Below are 21,996 nucleotides of genomic sequence, written 5' to 3'. Positions count from 1 at the left end.
ATTCATGGAGTCGGAGGAAATCACCCGGATGAGTGTGATGATGAGGGAAAAAGCCCCGGGTCCAGGAAGATGCGTGGCAGTAGCGGAGGAGGCCCGTCAACCGAAGGGAAGGAAGAGGTATCTCGGGAAACACAGGAGAAACCGTGTCCAGAGGGTGGGCGATGGGGGTGTGGTCAGATGCCATCCCGTCGATGAAGTGAGGACAGATGTCACTGTGACTCCATGGGAGCCGGTCTGGGGTGGGGGCGGCGGGACGTGGGAGCCCAGCACAGTGGGGAGGAAGGGAGTTGGGGGCGGTGTAGACCCCTCTTTGGAGGGAGCTGGTGGATTAAGTAAGGTTTCCTCTAGATGGTTTGTCACGATGGCGTGAGCAGGACTTAGTTCATTCTGTATCCTCTGGATCCTCATCCTGGGGGGCGGGTTAACATCCTACACCCGGAAAACTAAATGTGTGTTAGAAATCTCTGAATTGTGGCTTATGCTGTATTTTGGACACTGTGAGGGACATGTTTTCCTGCAGGAATAGGGCCCTTTGCATCGACTTTGAAAAGAACTACTTCGAAGAGGGACACACACTTTCACGCGGAAATGGTAACGTGACGGCATAGTTTTCTGCTTTACTGAAGCCAGGATTACTGGGCTGGGGGTTCCTGAAGTTGCTGGTACTTTTATGAGGTTGCTGTGGTCACTCTGTCACTTGCGAGCCTTGTGTCTTCGAGCGACTTACCCTTCCAGGAAGTCCTTTCCTCTTCTGTGAAATAACGTCTCCGCAGATTCTACCGTCATTTAAAGCAGCGTTATGACGTGTTGGAAGAGGGGTTCTCACTAGGTTGGGGGGGGCTCTCGTGACCTCTACAGGGGAGGTGAGGCTTGGTGTCTCCGGGCAGACTACGGTTTACTGAGGCCGGACTGCGTAGCCGCTGCTCCGTTGTAGGCAAGTTGCTATCGTCTCGTTTAATCCTTGTACCTGCCCTTTAAAGCAGAGATTAAACTTTACAAAATGCTCTTTAACAGATAATTACACTGATGATGGTGATGGTAGCGGTCACGGCTTGCTCACGGCTTATCCGGTGCTAAATGTTTCACCAGGCACATCTCAGCAGAGCCCTGGTGGCGAGGCCCCGTCCTTCCTTCCCATTCTGCAGAGGGAGGAGCGGTGATGTCGCCGTGTCCTCGAGGCCACAGCTCGGAGGTGGGGGAGTGGAATTTCGAGCCAGTGGCTTCAACTCCGGAGTCCGCTGGTTCTGTGTGTGACCACGATTTCGTCATTGCATTTTGTCAGAACCCGAATCTCATGTGTCCTGGGAGCTGGCAGCTCCAGACCCCGAGAAGCTATTGTGAGGCCAACCGTCTCCTTTAATTGACTTCCATTGACACACAGACATATGTCACCCAGCCTTTGGTGCCCACCGGCCCTCCCCATCCACACGGGCGCAGTGGGGGCCCCATCTGCCAGGGGGTAGGGGCAGGGCGACAGATGGCCTTTCAGTCTGCTTTCCCCGCAGACAGACCCGTCGGCCCCGCGCTCCCCGTGCGGTCTGAGCCTCGGTTCTGTTCCTGCTGTCAGGAGCCCCAGAGGAGCACAGAGGGACCCGGATGGAGGTAGAGCCCGCGGCCTTGGCCCTTCGCGATGACCAGACGATAGGACCAAATTCACCCGAAGCCCTAACGCCAGCTTCTCCGCTGCTGGGCTGCTCCCTCACTGTGAGTCAGGTTTCCATGCGGGGCAAGAGCAGTTGTGGGGGCAGGTGACTCGGGTGCACGTCACGTTCAGCCGGTGTCCCTGTGAGGCCGGCTCCACACTGGCAGCAGGAAGACGTGAGCCTCAGAAGCGGATTCGGTCTTCCATTTCCGATTGTGTTTCAGCTCTTAGCAGACTTGCCTCACAAGTCCTTGCCCTGGGGGCGCCCGGGGGGCTCCGTAGGTTGAGCTTCTGACTTCAGCTCAGGTCACGATCTCACAGCTCATGAGTTCGAGCCCCATGTCAGGCTCTGCTGACAGCTCGGAGCCCGGAGCCTCCTTCAGAGTCTGTGTCTCCTTCTCTCTCTGCCCCTCCCCTGGTTGCACTCTTTCTCTCTCTCTCTTAAAAATAAACATTAAAACAAAACCAAATCCAAACCAAACCCTTGCCCTGTCGCGACCGCCTCTGCAGTGTTGGGATCGTATGATGGCCCTTGGCTTTCAGGCTCGCTTTTCTGGACCTCATTTCCCTGAACCCCCTTCCCACGTGGAGAAGATTTTAGGCTTTAGGCTCCCGTAGCCGCCCCCGTGGACCAGGGGTGAGTGGGCGTGGCTGGGTGCCAACCGAACTGTGTGCAAACAGAGGCTTCGGGCCAGATTGGGCCCGCGGTGGGTTTGTCCCCACTGAGAGGCGGGAGGCTGCAGTTCGAGCCGTGCTACCAAGTCTTTTCAGTCTGGTTGGACCTGGCCGTTCGGAGTTTAGCCAGAGGCCAAACGTGTCTTTGGGGGCGTCGTTCCTGGGCTAACCTTCCTGGGCTAACCGTCCCCTCTCCTGATGACTTTGCTGGAGGCTTGAATCCAGTTTGCGGTGAGCGTCCCGCCCCGCTTGTGGGTGGGAGGAGGCTTCACGGCAGCAACGCTGTCCCGATTTCTTCCAGGAGCCCTGCTGCTGGCTGGCCGGCTGGTCCACTGGGTCTGCAGACTCAGTGAGGGCCGGGTTCGGGCCCGGCGGGACCGGACCCAGCAGGATCGCGGCACCTGGGAGCTCCTTAGGAACGCAGCCCCGCGGGGCCCCCTTACCTGTGGAATCAGAATCTGCATTTCCACAGGAACCCCCCCCCCCCCCCCCCCCCCGGCAGAGTGAGAGTTCCAGTCTGGAGGACAGGGAGGAAGCATTTTAAAAATACTTTTATCTCTGGTTTTTTAATATTAAAATATAATTCTGCAACATGAGAGCTGTGAAGGCAACTCTGTGTCTTTACAGACACGAGAGTCGTCACCGACTGTTATTTTCCTGACAGAGAGGGGCTGTCCGGCCCGCTAATGCAGAGTGGCGTAGAAAGTTCTAGACTAGCGAAACAATACGAGGCAGAAGTTACTGCCCCCCCTCCCCCCTGGGGCGTCACTGGGCACACTGCCTTGCTCTCTCGTGCCTCAGTCTCTCCTGTATAATACGAGCCGTGGATGGCAGCCAGCGTTTGACTAAAGCTCCCCCTGGTTGCGAGAATTCTATTTGGTCTTTTTCTGGCGTGCGCTTTGATCCTGCCCCCTGCCCCTGCCGTCCATTCCCCGTCCTCACACGTGCCCTCTCCTCCCTTCCCGCTTTTGACCGAGGACTGCGTTTCGGGCACAGCTGGCGGGGCCAGGGGAGCCATCTGAAATGCGTGGTCACCGTAGAGCTGCAGAAGCGGTGTAGGGAAGAGCTTGAATTCGGGGAGGACCGCTTCGAGTTTGTGGGAGGTGAGCCGGCTTCGCCCGGTGGGCACGTCTGGAGTCTGAGGGCACTGTCCTCGGTGTCCTGGGGCCCTGCCTCCCAATGTCCGCGGGTCGTCCAAAGCCGCGTCTCAGATGACTCAGGTAAGTGTGGCTGCAGGGCTCGGACCATCTAGCCGGAAGCGAAAAAGGTGGAGCTTAGGAGGAAACATCCCTTGTCTCCGTTCCTGGAAACGTGGGCTCTTGCAGCTGGCGTGGGCCTCCCTCTCCCTCCGCCTGCCCTTCTCCCACCGCCTGGGGAGAGCGAGGTCTGCGAGCAGCTTCCCCACTCTGGAACCTCCTAGCCGCCCCTCCCCCACGAACCCTCTGTCCCGGCAGTCACTGGGGACATCTGCAGGGCCTTGGGCTCTCTGAGCCGGCAGCTGGTGGCTGCCTCGTGGGCCAGAGGCTCATCTTTCATTCTGTGTGGAGAGGCCTCGGGGTCTTTTAAAGCGAAGCTTCTGCATTCGGAGGTGGTGCCCGGCCTCTTCTGTGCCCTGAGTTAGCACCGTCCCCGCGGGTTATGGAGGTAGGGTTGTTTCAGAGAAAGAGAACCTTCTGGGCAACTAGACTCTTCTGTCGGTCCTTTCTGTGCTCTTGGCCCGAAAGTCCCTGCTCCTCCCCTAGCTTCAGCGTCTGTGTTCATAAAACCATAGTATTAAGGGCGCCTGGGTGGCTAGGGTGATTCAGCATCTGACTCTGATTCAGCCCAGGTCATGATCCCAGGGTCGTGGGATCGAGCCCTACTTTGGGCTCCATGCTAAGTATGGAGCCTGCTTGGGATTCTCTCTCTCTGTCTCTGTCTCTCTCACTCTCCTTCTTCCCCTCCCTCTGCTCATGTTCTCTCTCTGTCTCTCTCAAAATAAATAAAACTTAAAAAAAAAAAAAAACCACCCCGCATAGTATCAGGTGAGATACTGCCCAGCTTTAGGAGCCTCTCCCTGAAGAGGGAACCGAGTCAGCGGGGAGACAGATGTGCCCAGAGAGGGTGGGTGGGCTCCGTACCTCGCTGCCTGCCCCCGGAACTCTGTGAGGAGGCAGCGGCTGGCGGGGGAGGCGGGCGCCCGCGCCCCTGCACCTGGCCTGGCCCTGCCTCCCCGCAGGTGCGCGGGGACCGGGCTTCACGCGGGCCCCTCCATGCTTGCTGGACAGGGGCGGCTGTGCGCCGCTTTTCGCGGAGCCTTGACCTCCTGCTGGAGGGCTTCGTACGTGAGCAGGAACCTCTCGCCCCTGGGGGAAGGCAGAGCTGGCGAGGGTGCGGGTTGTCCCCTGGCCCCTGCAGCCGTGTCGGCCGTGACCCCTCCGAACCTGGTCGGCCTCAGCAGTGGCCTGGGAGAGAATAAAGCCTTCGCTTGTTTGAGTCGGACCCGGCTTACGAGTTCAGTCTGCCTTTCTTTCCCCTTTTGTTTGTTTTTGTTCCTTCCGTGGACTAGAAGGAGAACGCATTCGTGAATGAAGTTCCGAGCAGCTGTATGGTGATGAAGACACAACTCCGTTCCCCGGAACTTTCTGAGTCTCTGCGCCTGTGGTTAGGAGCCCTGTTTCCCTCCTTAGGAGACTGGAATTAGCCCTTGCTGTGCCGAGCCAGTCCATGCTCCTGTTCCCTCTCTGCCGTGCGGCAGAATCTCTTCACATCCCATTTACCTCGGTTTTCTCCCGTTTGTCTGGCATTATCAGATTCAGTGTGCAGAGTATCTCCTGTTTCGTGTGGTTCCGCCTTGACTAGGTGGGGTCTTTTTCTCTGACCTTGAACTCTGTGCCTGTCACGTGATCAGCCCGCCCCGCCCTGGTTGGAGCCCCGGCAATCCGGAATCCAGCAGGACGGGTCCATCGCCCACTCAGACCAGGGCAACCCGTTCCCCCCCCCCCACCCCCACCTGCTTTCTGTCACTTTGCTGATCCTAGAATTGCATGAAAATGGAATCGTGTAGTGTGCCTCTTTGTGCTTCCTTCACAAGTGGCGCAAATGGATAGTTGGTTTCTTTTGATTGCGACCAAATACTCTGTTGTGTGAACGCGTCATGGTTTATCTGGGTATTTGCTAGTGATCTCTAGGCCAAGGGCAGCGTTTGGCTGTTCTGAGCGAAGCCGCTAACGTTTGTGTGCAGACACGCGCGGTGGATTTATCGGACCCCACGGGAGATGCACGTTTCACTTTAGGAGAAGCTGCCAGACTGTTCTCTGGAGTGGCTGCACCACGGAGCCTCCTTCCAGGAAAGTGCCAGTGCGCCACGCGCTCGCGGTTTTGTCTGTGCCTGATGCCGCCAGTCTTGCGAGCTCTGGTCATCGTGCTGCACGTAGAGGCGTGTCCTGTCGTGATTTTAACTAGCTTCACCCCGGTGACTGGTGGTGCCCACGTCTCACTGGCCGTTTGTGTCTTTTGTGCGTGTGGGGCTGTCGGACTCCTCTGTTGTTTATTGTTAGGTTCTCTGGACGTTCTGAGGAGTCAGTCTGTTGTGCTTTGTCAAACGTGCACTGCAAGTATTTTCTCAGTGATGTCTTTCAAAAGCCCAACTTACTGAGTTCTAAATGTTACGTTAGTACTTTGTGTTCTCCCGAGAGCTCCTGGGCTACTCCAAAGTCCTAAATAATTACTGGCACGTTTTCTTTTCTATTTCTAGATAGTTTGTGGTTTTCCTTTTTATCTGCAGGCCTCTGATCCATTTGAATGTTCATTTTCGTAGACAGTTTGATGCTGGGGATGAAAGTCACTCTTCCATGGGACACCCACTTGCTCAGAACCATTTGTTCCGAAGACCGTTCTTTCCCCATTGAAGTGACTTGGCACCCTTGTCCGAGACCAGTTGGCCATCGTGTGGGACTTTGCTCTGTTTCACTGTCCCTCCTAACAGCAGTACCGCATGGGCTTGGTTGCTGTGGGCTGGCAGTTAAGTCTCGAAGCTCGCTGAAGTCCCCCAACATGGTTTTTCTCTCCTCAGTGTTTGGCTATTCTTGTTTGTTTCATTTTCATGTACTTTAGATTCAGCATCTTTTTTTTTTTTTCTCTCCTCTTTGCAAAAGCTGCTGGGACCTTGTTTGGGATTGTGTTGAGTCTCTGGAATATCTTGGGGGATAATTGCTGAATTAACGACAGAGTCTTGCACTCTGCGATATGGTGTTTCTCCTTTTATTTAGATTTGCGTTCAGTTTTCTGAGCAGCGTCTCGTAGTGGACAGTTTATACGTCTTCCACAACACTTTGTTCAACTCAGGTATTTCTTATATTTCAAGGCCATTATAAATGGAATGAGGTTTTTTTTTTTTTTTTTTTTCTTTCTTTCACTTTTCAGTTGTTCCTTGCTAGGGAGCATCTGATTATTTTGCAGAGAAACTGGCAGGAGAGTAGACGGATGAGGGGCCTAAGCACAGGCCGGAGTGGTCGCCGTCCCCTGGGATGATCTGGGAAGGGTCTGCAGAGCGAGGTGGTGCTTGGTTTCACCCACAGAAATCTTGCTTGGGAGAGAAGTTGAGTGCTGGGGCAGGTGTATTGCAGAACACATGAGCCAAGGTCAGAGGAAGGAACACAAGAATGTTCTGGAAAGAATGAGCAGTAGCTGGATCTGGCCGCACGGAAGCACACACAGGCAGAGTGTGGAAGGTGATCCATCTGTGAGGACGCTGGGGCCACACTGGCAAAGGGTTGGCTGCTGGACAAGGCTCAGCTTCGCTCAGGGGGCGCTAGGGTGTTTGTGAGTGGGCGACATGGAGCCATTCTTCATTCATTCATTCATTCACAGATTGTGTGATATACCTGAAACTAATATAGTATTATGTAGTTATACCTCAATAAGTAAAAAAAAAAATTGTGATAAAATTGACCATTTTAACCCTTTTCAAGAATAGAAATCAGTGGCATTAAACACACCCGCACTGTTGTGGATCACCGCCCTCCGTCTCCAGAACTTTCCCACCTTCCCACACTGACGCCCTGCCCCCATTAAACACTACCTCCCCTCCCCTCCCCTCCCCCGGCCCCTGGCCCCCCCCCCCCCCCCCCCCCCGCACTCTGTGTCTGTGGATCTGAATACCCTAAGGACCTCATCGGAGTGGACTTCTACAGTATTTGCCCTTCGGTCACTGGTTTATTTCACTTAGCACGGTGTCGTCCGTGTGGTGGCAGGTGTCCGGATTGGATTCCCTTCCTTTTTAAGGCTGAATAATATTCTGTTCTGATGGCCCACACTTGGTTTATCTGTTCCTCTGTCAATGGACACTTGGGTGGCTTCACCTTTGGGCCACTGTGAATACAGAACCATTCTTAAGGGCAGAGGACCTCAGAGATGAAGCAGGGATCTGGAGCTAGAAAATGTGACGTACAATTGTTGGCTGGATGCTTTGTTCACAGTGCCTGTCCTCATTTCTGGCTCTTTTTCCCTAACTTGAGTGTAAGAGACCATGTTTGTGTTACTTACTATTGTACACCCCACGCTTAGGTTACCCAAGTATCTGTGCCATGAGGTTTTTTTTTTTTTTTTAGTAACTATGTGAAATATAGTGCAGTGAATAGAGCACATTTCCTTCTCCATCCTCCCAGGGCTGTCGTTCAGATCCCCTGCCCCGTGGGCCTGTTTGTGCAGTGGTCTCACTATCCAGTTCCTCCTGGATGCTGCTGTCAGAGCCACCTTTGCAGACGTGGGGATCTTCCAATGCCACCTTTTGTGAAAACCTGCGACTCTCCCTTTCATAGAATAAAGGATTGCGAGTCCAAATGTTTATCTGCTGCTCTCCGTCGTGAACCGTTGGAAGTCGGGGCTTGCTGTTACTTCTGAGTCCGATGTCTTGCGCGTGGTCGGTGTTTCACAACTCACTACTGAAATCAGTTTCTATTCCGTAGAATGCAAATACCGTGCTCTCAATATCATACTGGAACCTTTGCTAGCAACCAGCTTGCTTTTATCTGGTCTCTCCTACCAGCCTAGGAATAGGGCTTCAGGGGGTCAGATTACATGTATTATTATGATTGTGGAAGACAGCTCCAGATCTAGGTTTTGCTCCTCCTTTGCATTCTACAAAATCATAGAAGGATACTTCCTTCAGCGCTTTATTTTTTCTCCATGTGTTAATCCGACTTTTATGATGATTGCAAGAATATGCTGGGGATTTTTACATCGATCCCTTGGGGGCCTTTTTGCTGGCTCACTCTGACCAGAAAGGAAGCGTCTCAGGACTTAGAATATATATGCATGCACTTACTCTTGTAGAAATGCAAGCTTTCCTCTGGGAGGTTGACAAATCTTATAAGGATCAGTTCTCGGTCGATGCTGAAACTGGGCCCTGACTGCCAGGGCTGCAGACCCGAGAGAGTGACAAGTAGCAACTTTATTTACTTTGACTTTTCAGAATCAAATTAAACGAGCCTGAATGGAATTCCCCTGAAGTCCCAGGCTTTTATTTATAGCCTTCTTTGGATCTCCAGCCGTCTCGCGAGGCACATAACTGTTGTTACCCCCGCGCTGTAGGGCAGGTCACCGGGAGCCCAAGACGTTTGGTCGGGTCCCGCATCCGGTCATCCGGATCGTGGTCGTCTGAGTCGTGAGGAATTTTGGACGTGGTCTAGCTGAGGCGAACTGGCCAGGCAGACCGCGTCCGAGGCTATGCTGCTTTTCCTGAGGTTTCTCAGATCGACCTTTCGGCAGCCCGTTGAGATTATCTGCGGGGGCCTGTGGAAAGATTTGCCAGAGTCTGCATGAAGAGTCCTCACCGTAACCCTATAAGGGAAAATATCTGTGCTGTGCTGGAGCGTCGGCTCCTCTGCTCCAGCGCCACACAAGCCCCGTCCCTCCCGAGCACGCTCCCGAGTCCTCCTGTCAGTGTCTCTGCTGACAGAGACGGGCGTCGACCTGGCGGAGACCGTGAAGCTGTCAGAATCATTCCTTCGGCACTTCTGATCGCATGTCCTAAGAATAGCACGGAAGACATGGCTACCAGGAGAGGACGGTCCGTGGTATTTTTCTCTGCAGCTTTCTCTTCCACACGAATCTCAGGAGTTTTGTCCGTCATGGAGATGTAGAAACAAACGGGCGTGCGAATTCGCCAAGCACACTGTGCGCGTCCGTGGAGTCACGCGGCGGTCCCCGACGTGAGGCCGCCCGCTGCCCGCCGGGGCAGGCACACGGGTCCAGCCACCGCTCCTGCGTCAGGCGTGGACTCTGCCGAGGGCAGGCCTGCCCGGTGGGGACGGCGCTGTCTCGCAGGGCGGCCAGGTAAGGGAGGCGTGGCCGCGAGAGGTGTAGCACGACACAGACGGGCAGGGTGGAGGCCACCGTCCGCGGGCAAGAGCGGGCCCGACGGGTGTAGGAAACCGTACCGTTTGCCGCAGTGTGAGGCAGAGTGGGGGAGTGGAGACGATGACTCTGGAAACATCAGCAGGGGCTGGTTGAGATCTGATACAGTGTCGGGAAAAGTCACTTCTTAAGGAGGTCGGGGACAAGGGCCATTTTCTGAAAAGGAGGTTGGTCTCGGGACCAGCCATGGTTTAGAAACTGCTTCCTAACTGGAGCCTCAAATCCAGTGCACTGGTCCCGGGGGAGGGGGAGCCGTGGAGGTTTCGTGCAACAGGCTCCCCAGCGCTGCAGCGACCCAGCCTCTGGAGACGGTCAGCTCGGAGAGATGTGCGCCGCGGGAGGCAGGTGCGAGCCCTGCCTCATCTGTGCTGTTCTTTCCGGAGCCTCCCTGACCCCCGTTCTCTTGCGGCATCTGATTTTGAGTCCTAGTTAGAAAATCTTCTCCCAGGCCGGGGTTATAAAAGAATTCGCCTTCTGCTTCTTTGAGGACTTGAATGGCTTCGTCTTTGGTATTTTGATTCTCAGGTATCTTTGGAGTTTCTTCTGGTGTGTGATGTAAGTACTTAAATTTATCTTTTGTCTTCCTCCAAATGGCTGCCAGTTGTCCTGACTCCGGTTTGGGGGAGGGCCATCTTTTCCCCCTTTGTTTGCGATGCTTCCCGTATCAGGTGCCACATATCTGAACGCAGGCAGGTCCGTTTGTTGACTTTCTGTTCTGTTGTGTTGATCCACCTGGGAACATATGTGCCTGCATCACACCTTTTTAACGGTAGCAACCTTTAATAGAGGGTAGGGTCCGTCCTTCGTCATTGTTCTGAGACATCCCCGCATCCTCGCTGGTACATTAAATTGGTTGTGACCGTGGACAGAATTAACATCTTTCTGATGGTAAGTTGTCCTCTCCGAAGGCAAGGGGGCACTTTTCTGTTTGTTCAGATTTACTTCTTTGTCTTTCAGTTTTCCTCATGGAGGTTGTGCACGTTCCTTTTTAAGTTACTTTAAGTGTTCTACTTTCTGATTGCTTCTAAATGCTTGTTTGGTATAGAATTAACATGCAAAACTTTATTGAAAACTTTATCGGAGTTTTTTTATTATTTGTGGTAGTTTTATCATTGGTTATCTCGGGTTTTCCATGAATGATTTCACATCAGCTGCGGACAGAGATAATTTTGTTGTTTCATTTCCATTCGTAAGTCTCTAGTTGTCTGTCTTTTCTAATTGCTTTGGCTGGCGCTTCCAATAGAGTGTTAAACGTGGTGGAGGGAACAGGCCTCCTTGACTTGTTTCCAACCTTTCCGGGAATGCCTGAAGTCTTTCTCACTAAGTAGGTTCCTCTTCTTGCTTTGGTTTGTCTGTTAGTGTCTTAGGCCACTCGGGCTGCTATACCAGAGTAGCATAGACCAGGAGGCTTGTAAATAACCGACAGTAATCTCTCCCAGCCCTGGAGGCTGCGTGTCTGCGATCAGGGTTCCAGCATGGATGGGTTCTGGTGAGGATCCTCCTCTGGGCTGTAGACTGCCTGCTTTTCATCCTCACAGGGGAAAGGGGCAAGAGCGATCTGTGGGACCTCTTGTGTACCATTTTGTACCGGGCACCATTCCCCTTTGAGAAGGCTCCTCATGACTCATCACCTCCCAATGGCCCCACTTCTGGTACTATCACATTGGGCATTAGGTTTCAACATGAATTTGGGGGGAACACAGACATTCATTTGGGGGGAACACAGACATTCAGCCTATAGGAGTTACTACACGTATTTTATCAAGCTAAGGAAGTATATATCAATTCCCATTCGTTGGTTTTTTAAAAAAAATTAGGGGTGAGTATTGAATTTTGTTGAATGCTTGTTCATGATCTATGGAGAGAATCACATGATCTCATTAGAGAAGATATTAATATGATGAATCATATTAGCATGTTTTCTAACACCGAGTCATCCTGGCATTGCTGCAATGAACCCCATTTGGTCATGGTGTGCTATTAATGTATTGTGTTGATTTCTGTTTGTTAATATTTTATTTAGGATTTTTGCATTGGGATTTGTAAGTAACGTTATTTCGGTTTTCTCTTTTTGCGCTATCTCTGCCGGGTTTAGGCATTGGTTTTGTACCAACTTCTAAAAAAGAAAGTATTTGAAAAATTTCTGTCTTTCCCCTCTGAAACAATTTGTGTAGTAAGGTTTGGTATATAAGGTTTGGTAGAATTCCCCTGTAAAACCATCTGGGCCTGGGGCTTGCATTTGTGGGGCTAATTCTTTGGCACGTTTCTCTGCTTCTTCTATGGAAAATTGGTCTGTGTATGCTTTCTAAGACAATCCGGTAAATTGTACTCCTTTCTGTGAACTTCTGTATTTCACCTACTTTTAAATGTATTTGCATAGAGTCGTATAGGACAGTGTTTCATGGCTTCTCTTAAGGGGAGGCAGATATTTAAGGACTTCATAGTTTCGGAAGGTAAGAAGTATGTGCATGGTGTTTACCTACTCATCGATCCCATCGATCCCAGGTCGCACAGTGAACTAGGAAGATGAGCATACGCCAGGCGTAATGCCGCCAGCCGCCAGTTGTGAGGTACTTGGCTCTGCGCGTAGAGCCCCGCCTTTAACGCTCGTTACCGCACTGAGATACATGATCAGCATCTCATGTGAAGGATGAGATCGTTTGGGGGACTTACTCACTGACCTAAGGTGACACGGCTAGGAAGGCTCGGAACGGGGCTGTGGATCTGATTTGTGTGGCCACCAACGCTGGGCTCCTTGTAAGCATCGGCGGGTGAGGAGGGCCAAGCAGAGACATGGACGGAGAGATTCTGGGAAGGGGGGTCAGGATGGATGGAATGACCAGGGTGTCTTCGCCGAGGAGGCGGGACGTGTGTTCCGCTCTAGAGGACTGGCAGTTTGGGGAGGGAGGGGGAGATGGCAGCAAGGTGATCGTGGGTGGGCTGGCCGGCAGCAGGCGGTGACCGTAGCTCCGCCCGGTGAGAAGGACACGTGGAGCCTGGCAGGTCCGGGTGCCAGCTGGGGCTGGGCGCTGGGGCTGGGAAGGGGAGAGCCAGGGGCACTGGGGAAGTAGGAAGAAGCCCGTACCTGTTTGCAAGTGACCCTAGATAAGGGGAGTTACCCACGTCTAGTTTCCATGCAGTGGGTTAGAACTTGGGAGGGAAGAACCACATGAGAGGAGTCTGGGGTGAAAACTTAACACTGAAAAGACCCCCTTTGGGGCGCCTGGGTGGCTCAGTCGGCTGAGCGTCCGACTTCGGCTCAGGTCATGATCTTGCAGTTTGTGAGTTTGAGCCCCGCGTCAGGCTCCGTGCTGACAGCTCGGAGTCCGGAGCCTGCTTCGGATTCTGTGTCTCCCTCTCTGTCTGTCCCTTCCCCCTTCAGACACACACACTCTCTCTCTCTCAAAAATAAATAAAAATATTAAAAAAAAAAAAAAAAAAGACCCCCCAGCCGCCATCGTGGTTGCCCGGAGACACTGACCATCACTGAGGGTGCAAACAGCACGGGTCTCGTATACGCCAGCGAAGCTTGCGGACCGAGGAGAATGTGGATGTGGCAGTGTGTGCAGTCTGCCGCCGTGACAAATTGCGTGACGGGAATCTGCGAACCGTTCCTTGCCCTTCCTGACAAAGAGGAGGGAGGTTTGGGCGGCTAACCGTGTCTTCCTGGAGACCGTAGTAGTGGACGTTATTTCTCGTTGCTTGCAGGATTTGTCCTCGGCGAGTGGCTCGGTGTCCTGGGAAACTGCAGGGGGACCCCGGGAGCTCTGTCCTCGCCCCTGGAGGAGGCGTGTGGAGAAGACAGTTCCGTGCAGACCCGGGCGCTCCGGCCTGGCGGTCAGGCCGCCCGGCTCCTGGTTGGGGCCTTTTAACCAAATACTTTGTGACCTCAGCAGGTAAGTCACTCTCCTTCTCTGGGCCCCAGGTTCCTCCCATCCGTCTGGCATTCAAATTCTGTGATTTAGGCATTAAGGTGGATAAAATTCCTTTAAAGTGGTTTTTGGGTCGCGCAAACGATAGCCCATTTCTTTTCTGTCGTTGAAATAAATCAAGCCACCACCAAACCTGAGTTAGAGGTCTTTCCAATAGTAGAGGGGCGGACTACAGAGGAAGCCAGTTGCTGTACCCAGCTCTTTGTCTGCTGTGCTGCCCGGCCTTGCTCATTCTCTCCCTCTTTCTGTAGGACCGTGGAAGACACCACAAGAGCAGAGTCACTTGATTTAGTGCAAACATCCTTTTGCTTGGGAGAAGGGAGTTTTGCTGTTCGGATGCATAGAATGTACCCAGAAATGCCTCCAGGTGATTTCCTCGTTGCCTTGGGAATCATAAATTCTGTAGCCAGATCTTTTGTGTGGTGTGGGCATTTGGGAATTTTTTTTTTTTTTTTTTCCTGGAAGCTAGTGACTACACCTGTGTCCCGGTCGCAGTCATTGTTCAGTGATTCCCATTCTGCCGAGAGGAGGGTGGCGGGTGTGAGGGTTGGGAGGTCGAACAGAGGAGGCGGGAGCCCCAGAGGGCCACACGGCGGTTCGAGGGTGGACGTGGCCTTGCTCTGCTTCCTGGCCTGGATCGGGCTCTTCACCGTTTTTCTTTGGTCTCTGCCACCTGTGATATTTCCAAGACAACGTGATCGTGAGGGTCAAGGGATGACATGCACTGGAAGCATTTTGTAGAGGAGGGTGACACTGGTTGTTATTCTGAGTGCAGCGCCCTTTGGCCTGTGTTCCGGGCACACAAACTGGGGAAGAGGAGCAGACCGTGCCCTTGGTGAGTCTCCGACCCTGTGAGCCTTCCTTGTTCCGTCAGCAAGTTGAGAACGAATTGGCCTCGGTTATAAGATTCTGGTTTTTCATATAAGCAGTGTTAGTAAGAGAGCTAGGCAAGGCACCATTTGAGCGATGAGCCAGAAGGCTGTGGTTGTGAGGGGAGCCTGTCGCCATCGTGGGAAGGAGGTTACTTGAGCGTGGACACAGAGGAGCGAGTGTCCTCTTCCGCCGAGAGTGAAAGGTACAGTCCGTGCGACGGTGCGAAAAACACAGGCATCGACACTGAGCAGACTTGGTTCTGACTCCCGTCCTGCCCCTCATGTCGAGCACTGTGACCTCGGGCTGGAACATAACCTTTCTCTGTCTCGAAGGGCTCGCGTGCCGATGGGTCTGGCCCGGGGTCGGCACTTGGCGGGAGCTCTGATTCCCCAGCAAACGTCTCTAAGGAGGGACGATACTTCTGCGGGGGAAAACAGAAAAACCTGGATCGTGACGAGGGCTCGGGCCGGGAGTGCTGCAGGAGGTCAGGTGCACGTGTGTTTCCTGGCCCCAGAGAAGCAGCCCGGCTCCCGAGCGAAGGAGAGAGCGAGTGTGGGGCGGTGGAGAAGTCGGGTCCCGGGGAGAGGGGCACTCGGGATCCATCCGTGGAAACCCAAGCCGGATCCCTGGACCCCAGATTGCTTTGCCTGTCCTACGAGAGCGGGCTCAGAGCTGGAAGAAGGAGCGGCCGCGCCAGAGGGCACAGGGCAACCTGGTGCAGTTTGCGTCATACGATGCCACCCCTGCGTCGGGGCACGTGTCCATCAGAGCCTCATTTCTGGAGCTCCTGTGGACACTGCCCTTAGACTTCCAGGGAAAGGCGGGTCCATATCCAGAGTCTTAGGCTGAAGATTGGGTGCGGGAACTTCTCGTTCCTCCCTAGCCTTGGCCGCATGTCTGTTAGCTCTGGGAAGTCACGCCCCTTCCTTCAACGTGCGTGTGCTGAGTGCGTGGTTAATGCTGGGCGCTGCCGGGCACCAGAGGGAACCCAGCGAATTCCCTCTGTCCCTGTAGGATGCTGTCCCCGTAGGCCAGGACGGGCAGTCCAGTGGGGGAGGTAGATGGCTCAGTACGTAATTCTGATGCCCTACAGGGCGCCATGTAGGCCCCGGCGGAATTTATCACCCCCCTAATAGCTCGTAAGAAGATGGCTGTAGCGTCTCACCAGGCCGGGTCGTGTCAGGAAGCAACCATGCGATGATCATCGTGAAGGGGCCGAAGCAGGGCCCTTGGAATCAGATCCGCATTCAGGTGCTCACTGCCGCGCTCTCGCCGTGTGGCCGTGAGCGGATTGTGAGCTGGAGAAGTTTAGCCACCTACTTGCCTGGTAGCCTTCGGCGACCTCCCTGAGCCTCCCTTTCGTCAGCCGTAAGCTGGGATGACAACAGCAGCTAAGCCCACCGGGGCTGCTCTCCAGGGACGAGCACAGGGTGGACACTTGAGGCTGCTGTGTGAGCATTTGCTCGAATACAAGCGAGCAGACCGGGGCTGGCTTCTCGTTCCCCCGCAGATGGGGATGATGGAGTCTCAGCAGCACTCCCGGGAGGAGGCGGAGGAGGGGTCTTGCGTAGGTGCCTTTCACGTCGTGGGTCCTCAGAAAGTGTCTCTTCCTTACTGGAGAGTCACCCGTCACTCAGTACTCCGGTGCTTTCCGCGCACACGGTACCGCGGGGCCGGGTGTCCAGAGATGAGCCGAGCGCAAAACCTGCTCCCAACCAGCCGACCAGCTGTTGGGAGAAGAACAACACCAAAACAAAGCCTAGATCACTAAGTATCCGGTTATCGGTTATGAGTAGGGCCGCCGCCAGAGGAGTGAGTCTTGGGAACGAAGGCGGAGCCCCGTGGGGAGGGGCCGATTGGGGAGGATTGGTCAGAGGGGGCTGGGAGGAGGGGGACGTGGGGGGCTTTAAGTGTTTGCAGGGGCTGCCAGGGGCGTGGTGTGGTTTGTGGAGTCTGTGAAGGTTTTCCAACAGTCACGCTCTCTGATGTGAGATGTGCCGCACCCTGCGGTGGGGAGAGCCATGCTCCGCAGATCTTGGTTTGCAATTTCAGGTGAACAGAAAACCATACGAGGCAGCTTTTTGTAAAAAACAACGAAACGAACGTTTGTGAGCAGGCTCGGGCGTAAGGTGTGCCATGCAGCTCCACGGATGACGGAGGAGGGGCCGGGAAGCTCTCGGGAAGCCCATCGGTGTCTGTCTGTCTGTCTCTGGCCTCTGAGCGTGTCTGCCTGTATTCCAGGGTGTGCTGATAACTGAATTCTTTCTTCCTGTGGTACTGGCTTCGCCCTCCGGCACGTATGTGCTTAAACATGGCTCCTGTGTCTATGTATCTTCTTCCACTGCAGAGATCCCAACTGCCCACGAGTCCCTAGTCCCAGGCAAACTCCACAGGAAGGAGGGAGAATCAGACTGTGCGGCTTGGTTGAGGGTGGCTCAGCAAGTTATCCTGGGAGTGGAAGGTGGCTGTAGGCTGCATAGGGTGACAGGGATATGGATACGGCTGCCCAGAGGGCGCTGGTCTCTTGAGCAGGGGAGTGTGAGCCAGGAGGCGGCCCCCCCCCCCCCCCCCGTGGTCACAGGAAACTCACAGCCTGGAGAGGTCTGTGTGAGTCCTGCGTGGGAACTCCGTAACAGAGCTCAGGGCCTTTAGGACAGATGCAGTCTGAGGCCCCCTATATACATTTTCATGACTCATGCTGGGATCTATGTGAAATCTTATAGGATGAATATAATTTGGTTACATGCAAGAGAGGCATTTTTGATTAAAAAAGTATGTATGAATGAAGGCCGAGAAGGGGCTATCGTGAGTTTAACATAGACCCATAAGCATTTTTAACATTTTTGCTGATAGCAGCCCATCGATTTTTGGACGAGGTTGATTTTTTTTCTTTATTGTGGTAAAATATACATATCATAAAATTTGCTGTTTTGACTCTTTCTGAATGCACATTTAGTGTCATTCAGCACATTCCCTTTGTCAGGCAGCTGTCACCACTCTCCATCCCCAGAACTTTTTCATCTTCCCAAGCGGTAACTTATCATCCCGGGCTGAAACCACCCATTGAACCCTAACTTCCCGTTCTCCCTCCCGGGCCCCGGAAGACACCACTCCACGTTCTGTCGCCGTGATTTTGATGACTGTAAGTGCCTCGCATACGTGGAATCACACAGTATGTGTCCTTTTGTAACTGGTGTATTTCACTGAGCACGAGGTCCTCCGGGTTCATCCATATTGTAACAGGCGTCATAATGTCCCTCCTTCTCAAGGCTGAAGAATATTCCGTCGTGTATAGGCCATGTCCAGCCATCAGTGGACGTGTGGGTTGTTTCCACCTTTTGAACTATGAACAACACTAGCAGCCCACCATTTTTAAAGTATAGATGAGATTGTTTTCCACTTAGAATCATCAAGACATTGTTTGACTAATGACACCTTTAGTCAGTGTTTGACTAAGTAAATACTTAATCCATCCTCTTCATTTCATAGAGGGAAACTCGTTCAATTAGGAAAAGTGAACAGCCCAGGGATACACCTTGCCTACTTTGGACTCATTTGCCATTTCTTCATCCACGTACCTAAAATTATGAGAGCTTCTGTAGTTACAACAGCATGGCCTCAGTTAGGATCTTTAGTCCTGAAGAGTGTTGTAGACTTGGAAAGAATCCCATAGACCAGTGGTTCTCAAACCTTTTTGCTTAGGACTTTTTGGTTTCAAAATAAATACTGAAGATGTGTGGCTTATCTGTACACATTATAATTTAAAACTGGCAGATTTTTAAGGAATTTCTTAATTCATTTAAAAATAATATAGGTCTATGAAAAGTAACCACATTGGCCAAAAAAAGCTAATTTGTGAGATAGTGCCGTGTTTCAGATTCCTGCAAGTATTTCCCATATCCGGTTTGATAAAGACGACTGGATTCTTGTATCTATTTCTGCACTCAGATTGCTGTGAAGCATTGTTTTAGAGGGAGCACATAAAGAGAATCTGGCTCACACAGACCCAGGGTCAGAGTACTTCAGTGCCTTTTCAGGAAACTGTCAATATTCTTCTTTGATACTACACCAAAAATTGTCAAGTGGTAGTTTCTTAGTGTGTTAGTTGCAATGTGGAATCTGAAGCTGAATCAGACAACAAACACTTCATCCTCCGTTACATTAGAACACTTCAGCTTATTTTGTACGTTAGATGGATCTTTGCCCGTGTGTGATTTTGTGACGTCACGGTTCACTGGGTTGTGTGGCTGTTCCAAAGGCTGACCTGCTGCTCTGTACCATATCAGAAAGGCCTGTTGGTCAGTGTCACTCCCGTTCTGGTCGGGAAAGTCTCTGCTGAGAAGCTGTCGCGCTCACGGTGGTGGGTACAAGTGCTCGAAATTCTCACTCTTCCATTTGGAAGCTCAAATTTTACCCTTGGCAACCGACGCTGCCGTTGTTTACCTTGGCCTGATTAGGTCATCTTGTTCCCTGTTGGGAAGATGTCAGTCATACACTCAGTCTGTGTCCTTGCAGTTCGTGTATCATTTCTTCCTGGGGCCCCGTGACAAAGCAGCTTAGTGTGACTGGCACCTCAAACAGTGCACGCGTGCTTGCCCTCCGACCCCCGTTGTCTGTCAGTCTGCGCGGAGGGGCTGCTTGCTTGCCTGCTTCCCATTTTATCGTACAGGATGCCAAAAAGGTGCATCCCCCGGGGCGGACGATTCGTACCACTCCGTCAAAACTCTTTTTCTTTTAAAGTTTATTTTATTTTGAGAGAGGGTGTGAGCAGGGGAGGGCCAGAGAGAGACGGAGCACAGAGCCTGATGTGGGGCTCAAAGTCACAAACTGAGATCATGACCTGAGCAGAAATCCAGAGTCAGACACTCCACCAACTGAGCCACCCAGCTGCCCCCCAAAACACTCTTAAAGTAACATTTTAATTTTTACTGTCAGCGTGTGGTGAGGTATACAGTGGCCACAAGTTTAGTTGGCCGTCCCTGCTTTGCTTTGTGCTAAGAGGGTGGCAGTTTAAGCCTCTTTGCCTTTGCACCATTAATGCCGGACAAGAAGAATCAAGCTTCAGTACTATAAAAATAGTTGGAGCCCCTGCACACCCTACAAGGGCTTTTGGGTCCCTGAAAGGTTCACAGCATGAGACGTCAATTGCTGACTTCAGCCACGTAGCCTGGTCTTGAGTCTGCCTTGATCCTATAAGGGACAGACACGGTGAGGAGTCCGCACCCAAGTCCTTCTTGGCATCGGCATCTTTCTCGTAACTGCACAGACATGCTCACGGCCTTCTTGGGGATGGAAGCAGCCCTACAAAGCAGAGTTGAGTGTTGAGTTTCTGAAACCACGTCCTAGTGGTTATTTGAAAACTCTTTGGCGTTTCAAACTGCCAGCTCCTTCCCAACATTGAAATTTAACATGCAATTGACCCCATGATATCGGGCTTTTGGGTCACGGCCCCATCTGTTGGCAGCACGGCTCTGGAGCTTGTCCGAGACGAAACTCGCCGCGTCAAAGCCGAGCAAAGCAGCGTGTTTGTCTAGAAGGTGGTGCCTGGATCTTCGTCCGCCTGGCTTCGGCAAACTTGCTTTGCACATGGGAACACCGTACCCAGTCCATCTGAAATGAAACGCATTTATCCTGTGGCGTTTGCACACCACTGGGTCTGACGGTGTCCTTCCTCTCTCCTTTGTTCGCAGCAATGGAAGAGTTAATAGTTGAACTCCGTCTCTTTCTTGAACTCCTGGACCACGAGTACCTAACGTCAACCGTCAGGGAGAAAAAGGCGGTGATTACCGACATCCTGCTGAGGATACAGTCATCCAAAGGTGCGTCCGCTCTTTCTTCCTCCAGTGTCTGTTTTGCATCTGAACCTTCTTTAATACCACTATGTAAACACGATCGTTTGTTCATTAACATATGAACCTATCGATTCACCACGCTGTCCCCGAGGGCCTCCGTGTGTGCCCGGTGCCGGCGGGCTCCCCGCGTGGGAGGGCAAAGCCTTTGAGGAGCTGACAGTGACCACGCTCTACTTACTTCCTCTCTGTACACTCCTCTCCTCATCGGGAGCATCCGCCTCGGACGAATGTCGTGGGAGTCAGAGGCGATGACATAAAATACCTCCAGACAGTGTCTGACATGTGGTAAACCCGCCATCACTGGCTGTGATTTTCTCCTGTTGCTTTTTTTTCCCTTTAATATTTATTAAGTTTTGAGAGAGAGTGAGTTGGGGAGTGGCAGAGAGAGAGAGAGACAGAGAGAGAGAGAGAGAGAGAGAGAATCCCAAGCAGGTTCCACACTGTCAGCACAGAGCCCCACGCGGGGCTCGAACTCACGAACCGTGAGATCGTGACCTGAGCCGAAGTCAAGAGTTGGACGCTCAACCGACCGAGCCACCCAGGGGTCCCTTTCCTGTGGCTTTTATGGGTGGAAGGGGCCCTGCTTTCCAACCCCACACCCTCTGCGTGTTCCCTTTGCCCGGCTGTTCCTGACAGGTGGTCTGGACGCACCACCGCATGTGGGCCTCCAGCCTTGGGAGCTGCTGTTGGCTTTCCCCGATGCCCCTTCTTGTCTCCTTCTGCCCAGTGGGTTCCGACCCTCTGTCTCTCATGCTGTGCTCTGTACGTGCTTCCAAAGCTTTCCACCTGTCTTGTTCTCCCCTCCACTCTTTAATTAGCCTTGAACCTGTCCGCTGATTATTTTCAGTGGTAGAATATTCCCATTCGTTCTTTTTCTGTCTTTTCACTGTTGCCAGTTCCGTGCCAGAATTCTCCACCGCAGCTTCTGGTGCTCAGGGCTCTGGCTTTTCACAGCCCATTTTCCTGCCTGCATAGCACATGCAGCCCAGTGCAGGTGAACCTTGTCGTGGCTGTTCTTGTGGGTCTTTCCAGGTGGGTCCTGGCCTATAGATAGTCCCGTGCCCATATGAAACCCGATTTCTTCCACTTTCCTGCCTTCGCTGACCTGGTGCTCACTGTTGTTTCTAAGAGTTACTTGTGTGTAAACTTGTCTTCCCAACTTGAATACGAACCCACTGAGAGCATGAGCTCACACCAGCCATGGCACTCACCACGCTCGTCTGTCCCAGTGTCTGACTTTAAGAGGGCACCTAATACAGGGGTGGCTCAGTTGGTTGAGCGTCCGACTCTTAATTTTGGCCCAGCTCATGATCCCAGGGTCGTGGGATCCAGCCCCATGTCAGGCTCTGCACTGAGCATGGAACCTGCTTGGGATTCTCTCTCTCTCTCTCTCTCTCTCTCTCTCTCTCTGTCTCTCTCTCTCTGTCTGCCCCTGTCTTCCACTCATGCTGTATCTCTCTCCCTCTCTCTCTCCAAAATAAAAAAAAGTTAAAAAATGAGAACAAAAGAGGGCATCTAATACACACGGGCTGATTCCCAGGGAAGCGCCCGCCCCCGGAGTCCGCAGGTAATCGCTGACCTGAGGGGAAGTTCAGGCAAAGCACCTCACTTGGCGAGGCTGGTG

At 52.8% G+C, this 21,996-nt stretch overlaps 1 protein-coding gene across 9 annotated transcripts in view; it reads left to right on the top strand.

Moving 5' to 3' along the window:
• The window catches only part of AFAP1 (actin filament associated protein 1), a 149,555-nt gene that overhangs the window by 42,034 nt on the left and 85,525 nt on the right, over positions 1 to 21,996 (top strand). For 4 of the 9 annotated variants that reach the window (XM_043573051.1, XM_043573045.1, XM_043573047.1 and 1 more), the window contains exons 2-4: positions 13,424 to 13,611; positions 13,899 to 14,014; positions 20,211 to 20,339. In XM_043573051.1, the coding sequence (XP_043428986.1) occupies positions 13,984 to 14,014; positions 20,211 to 20,339 (160 nt within the window). In that variant the 5' untranslated portion in view covers positions 13,424 to 13,611; positions 13,899 to 13,983. Of the gene's footprint in view, positions 1 to 8,943; positions 9,635 to 13,423; positions 13,612 to 13,898; positions 14,015 to 20,210; positions 20,340 to 21,996 lie in introns of those variants that run through there. The other 5 variants (XM_043573048.1, XM_043573052.1, XM_043573046.1 and 2 more) reach the window with 4 other exon arrangements.

Source organism: Prionailurus bengalensis, chromosome B1 (genome assembly GCF_016509475.1).
Source record: "Prionailurus bengalensis isolate Pbe53 chromosome B1, Fcat_Pben_1.1_paternal_pri, whole genome shotgun sequence".
Taxonomy (NCBI): Eukaryota; Metazoa; Chordata; class Mammalia; order Carnivora; family Felidae; genus Prionailurus; species Prionailurus bengalensis.
Note: the sequence above shows the minus strand (reverse complement) of the source record. Positions and strands in the feature narration are given on the sequence as shown.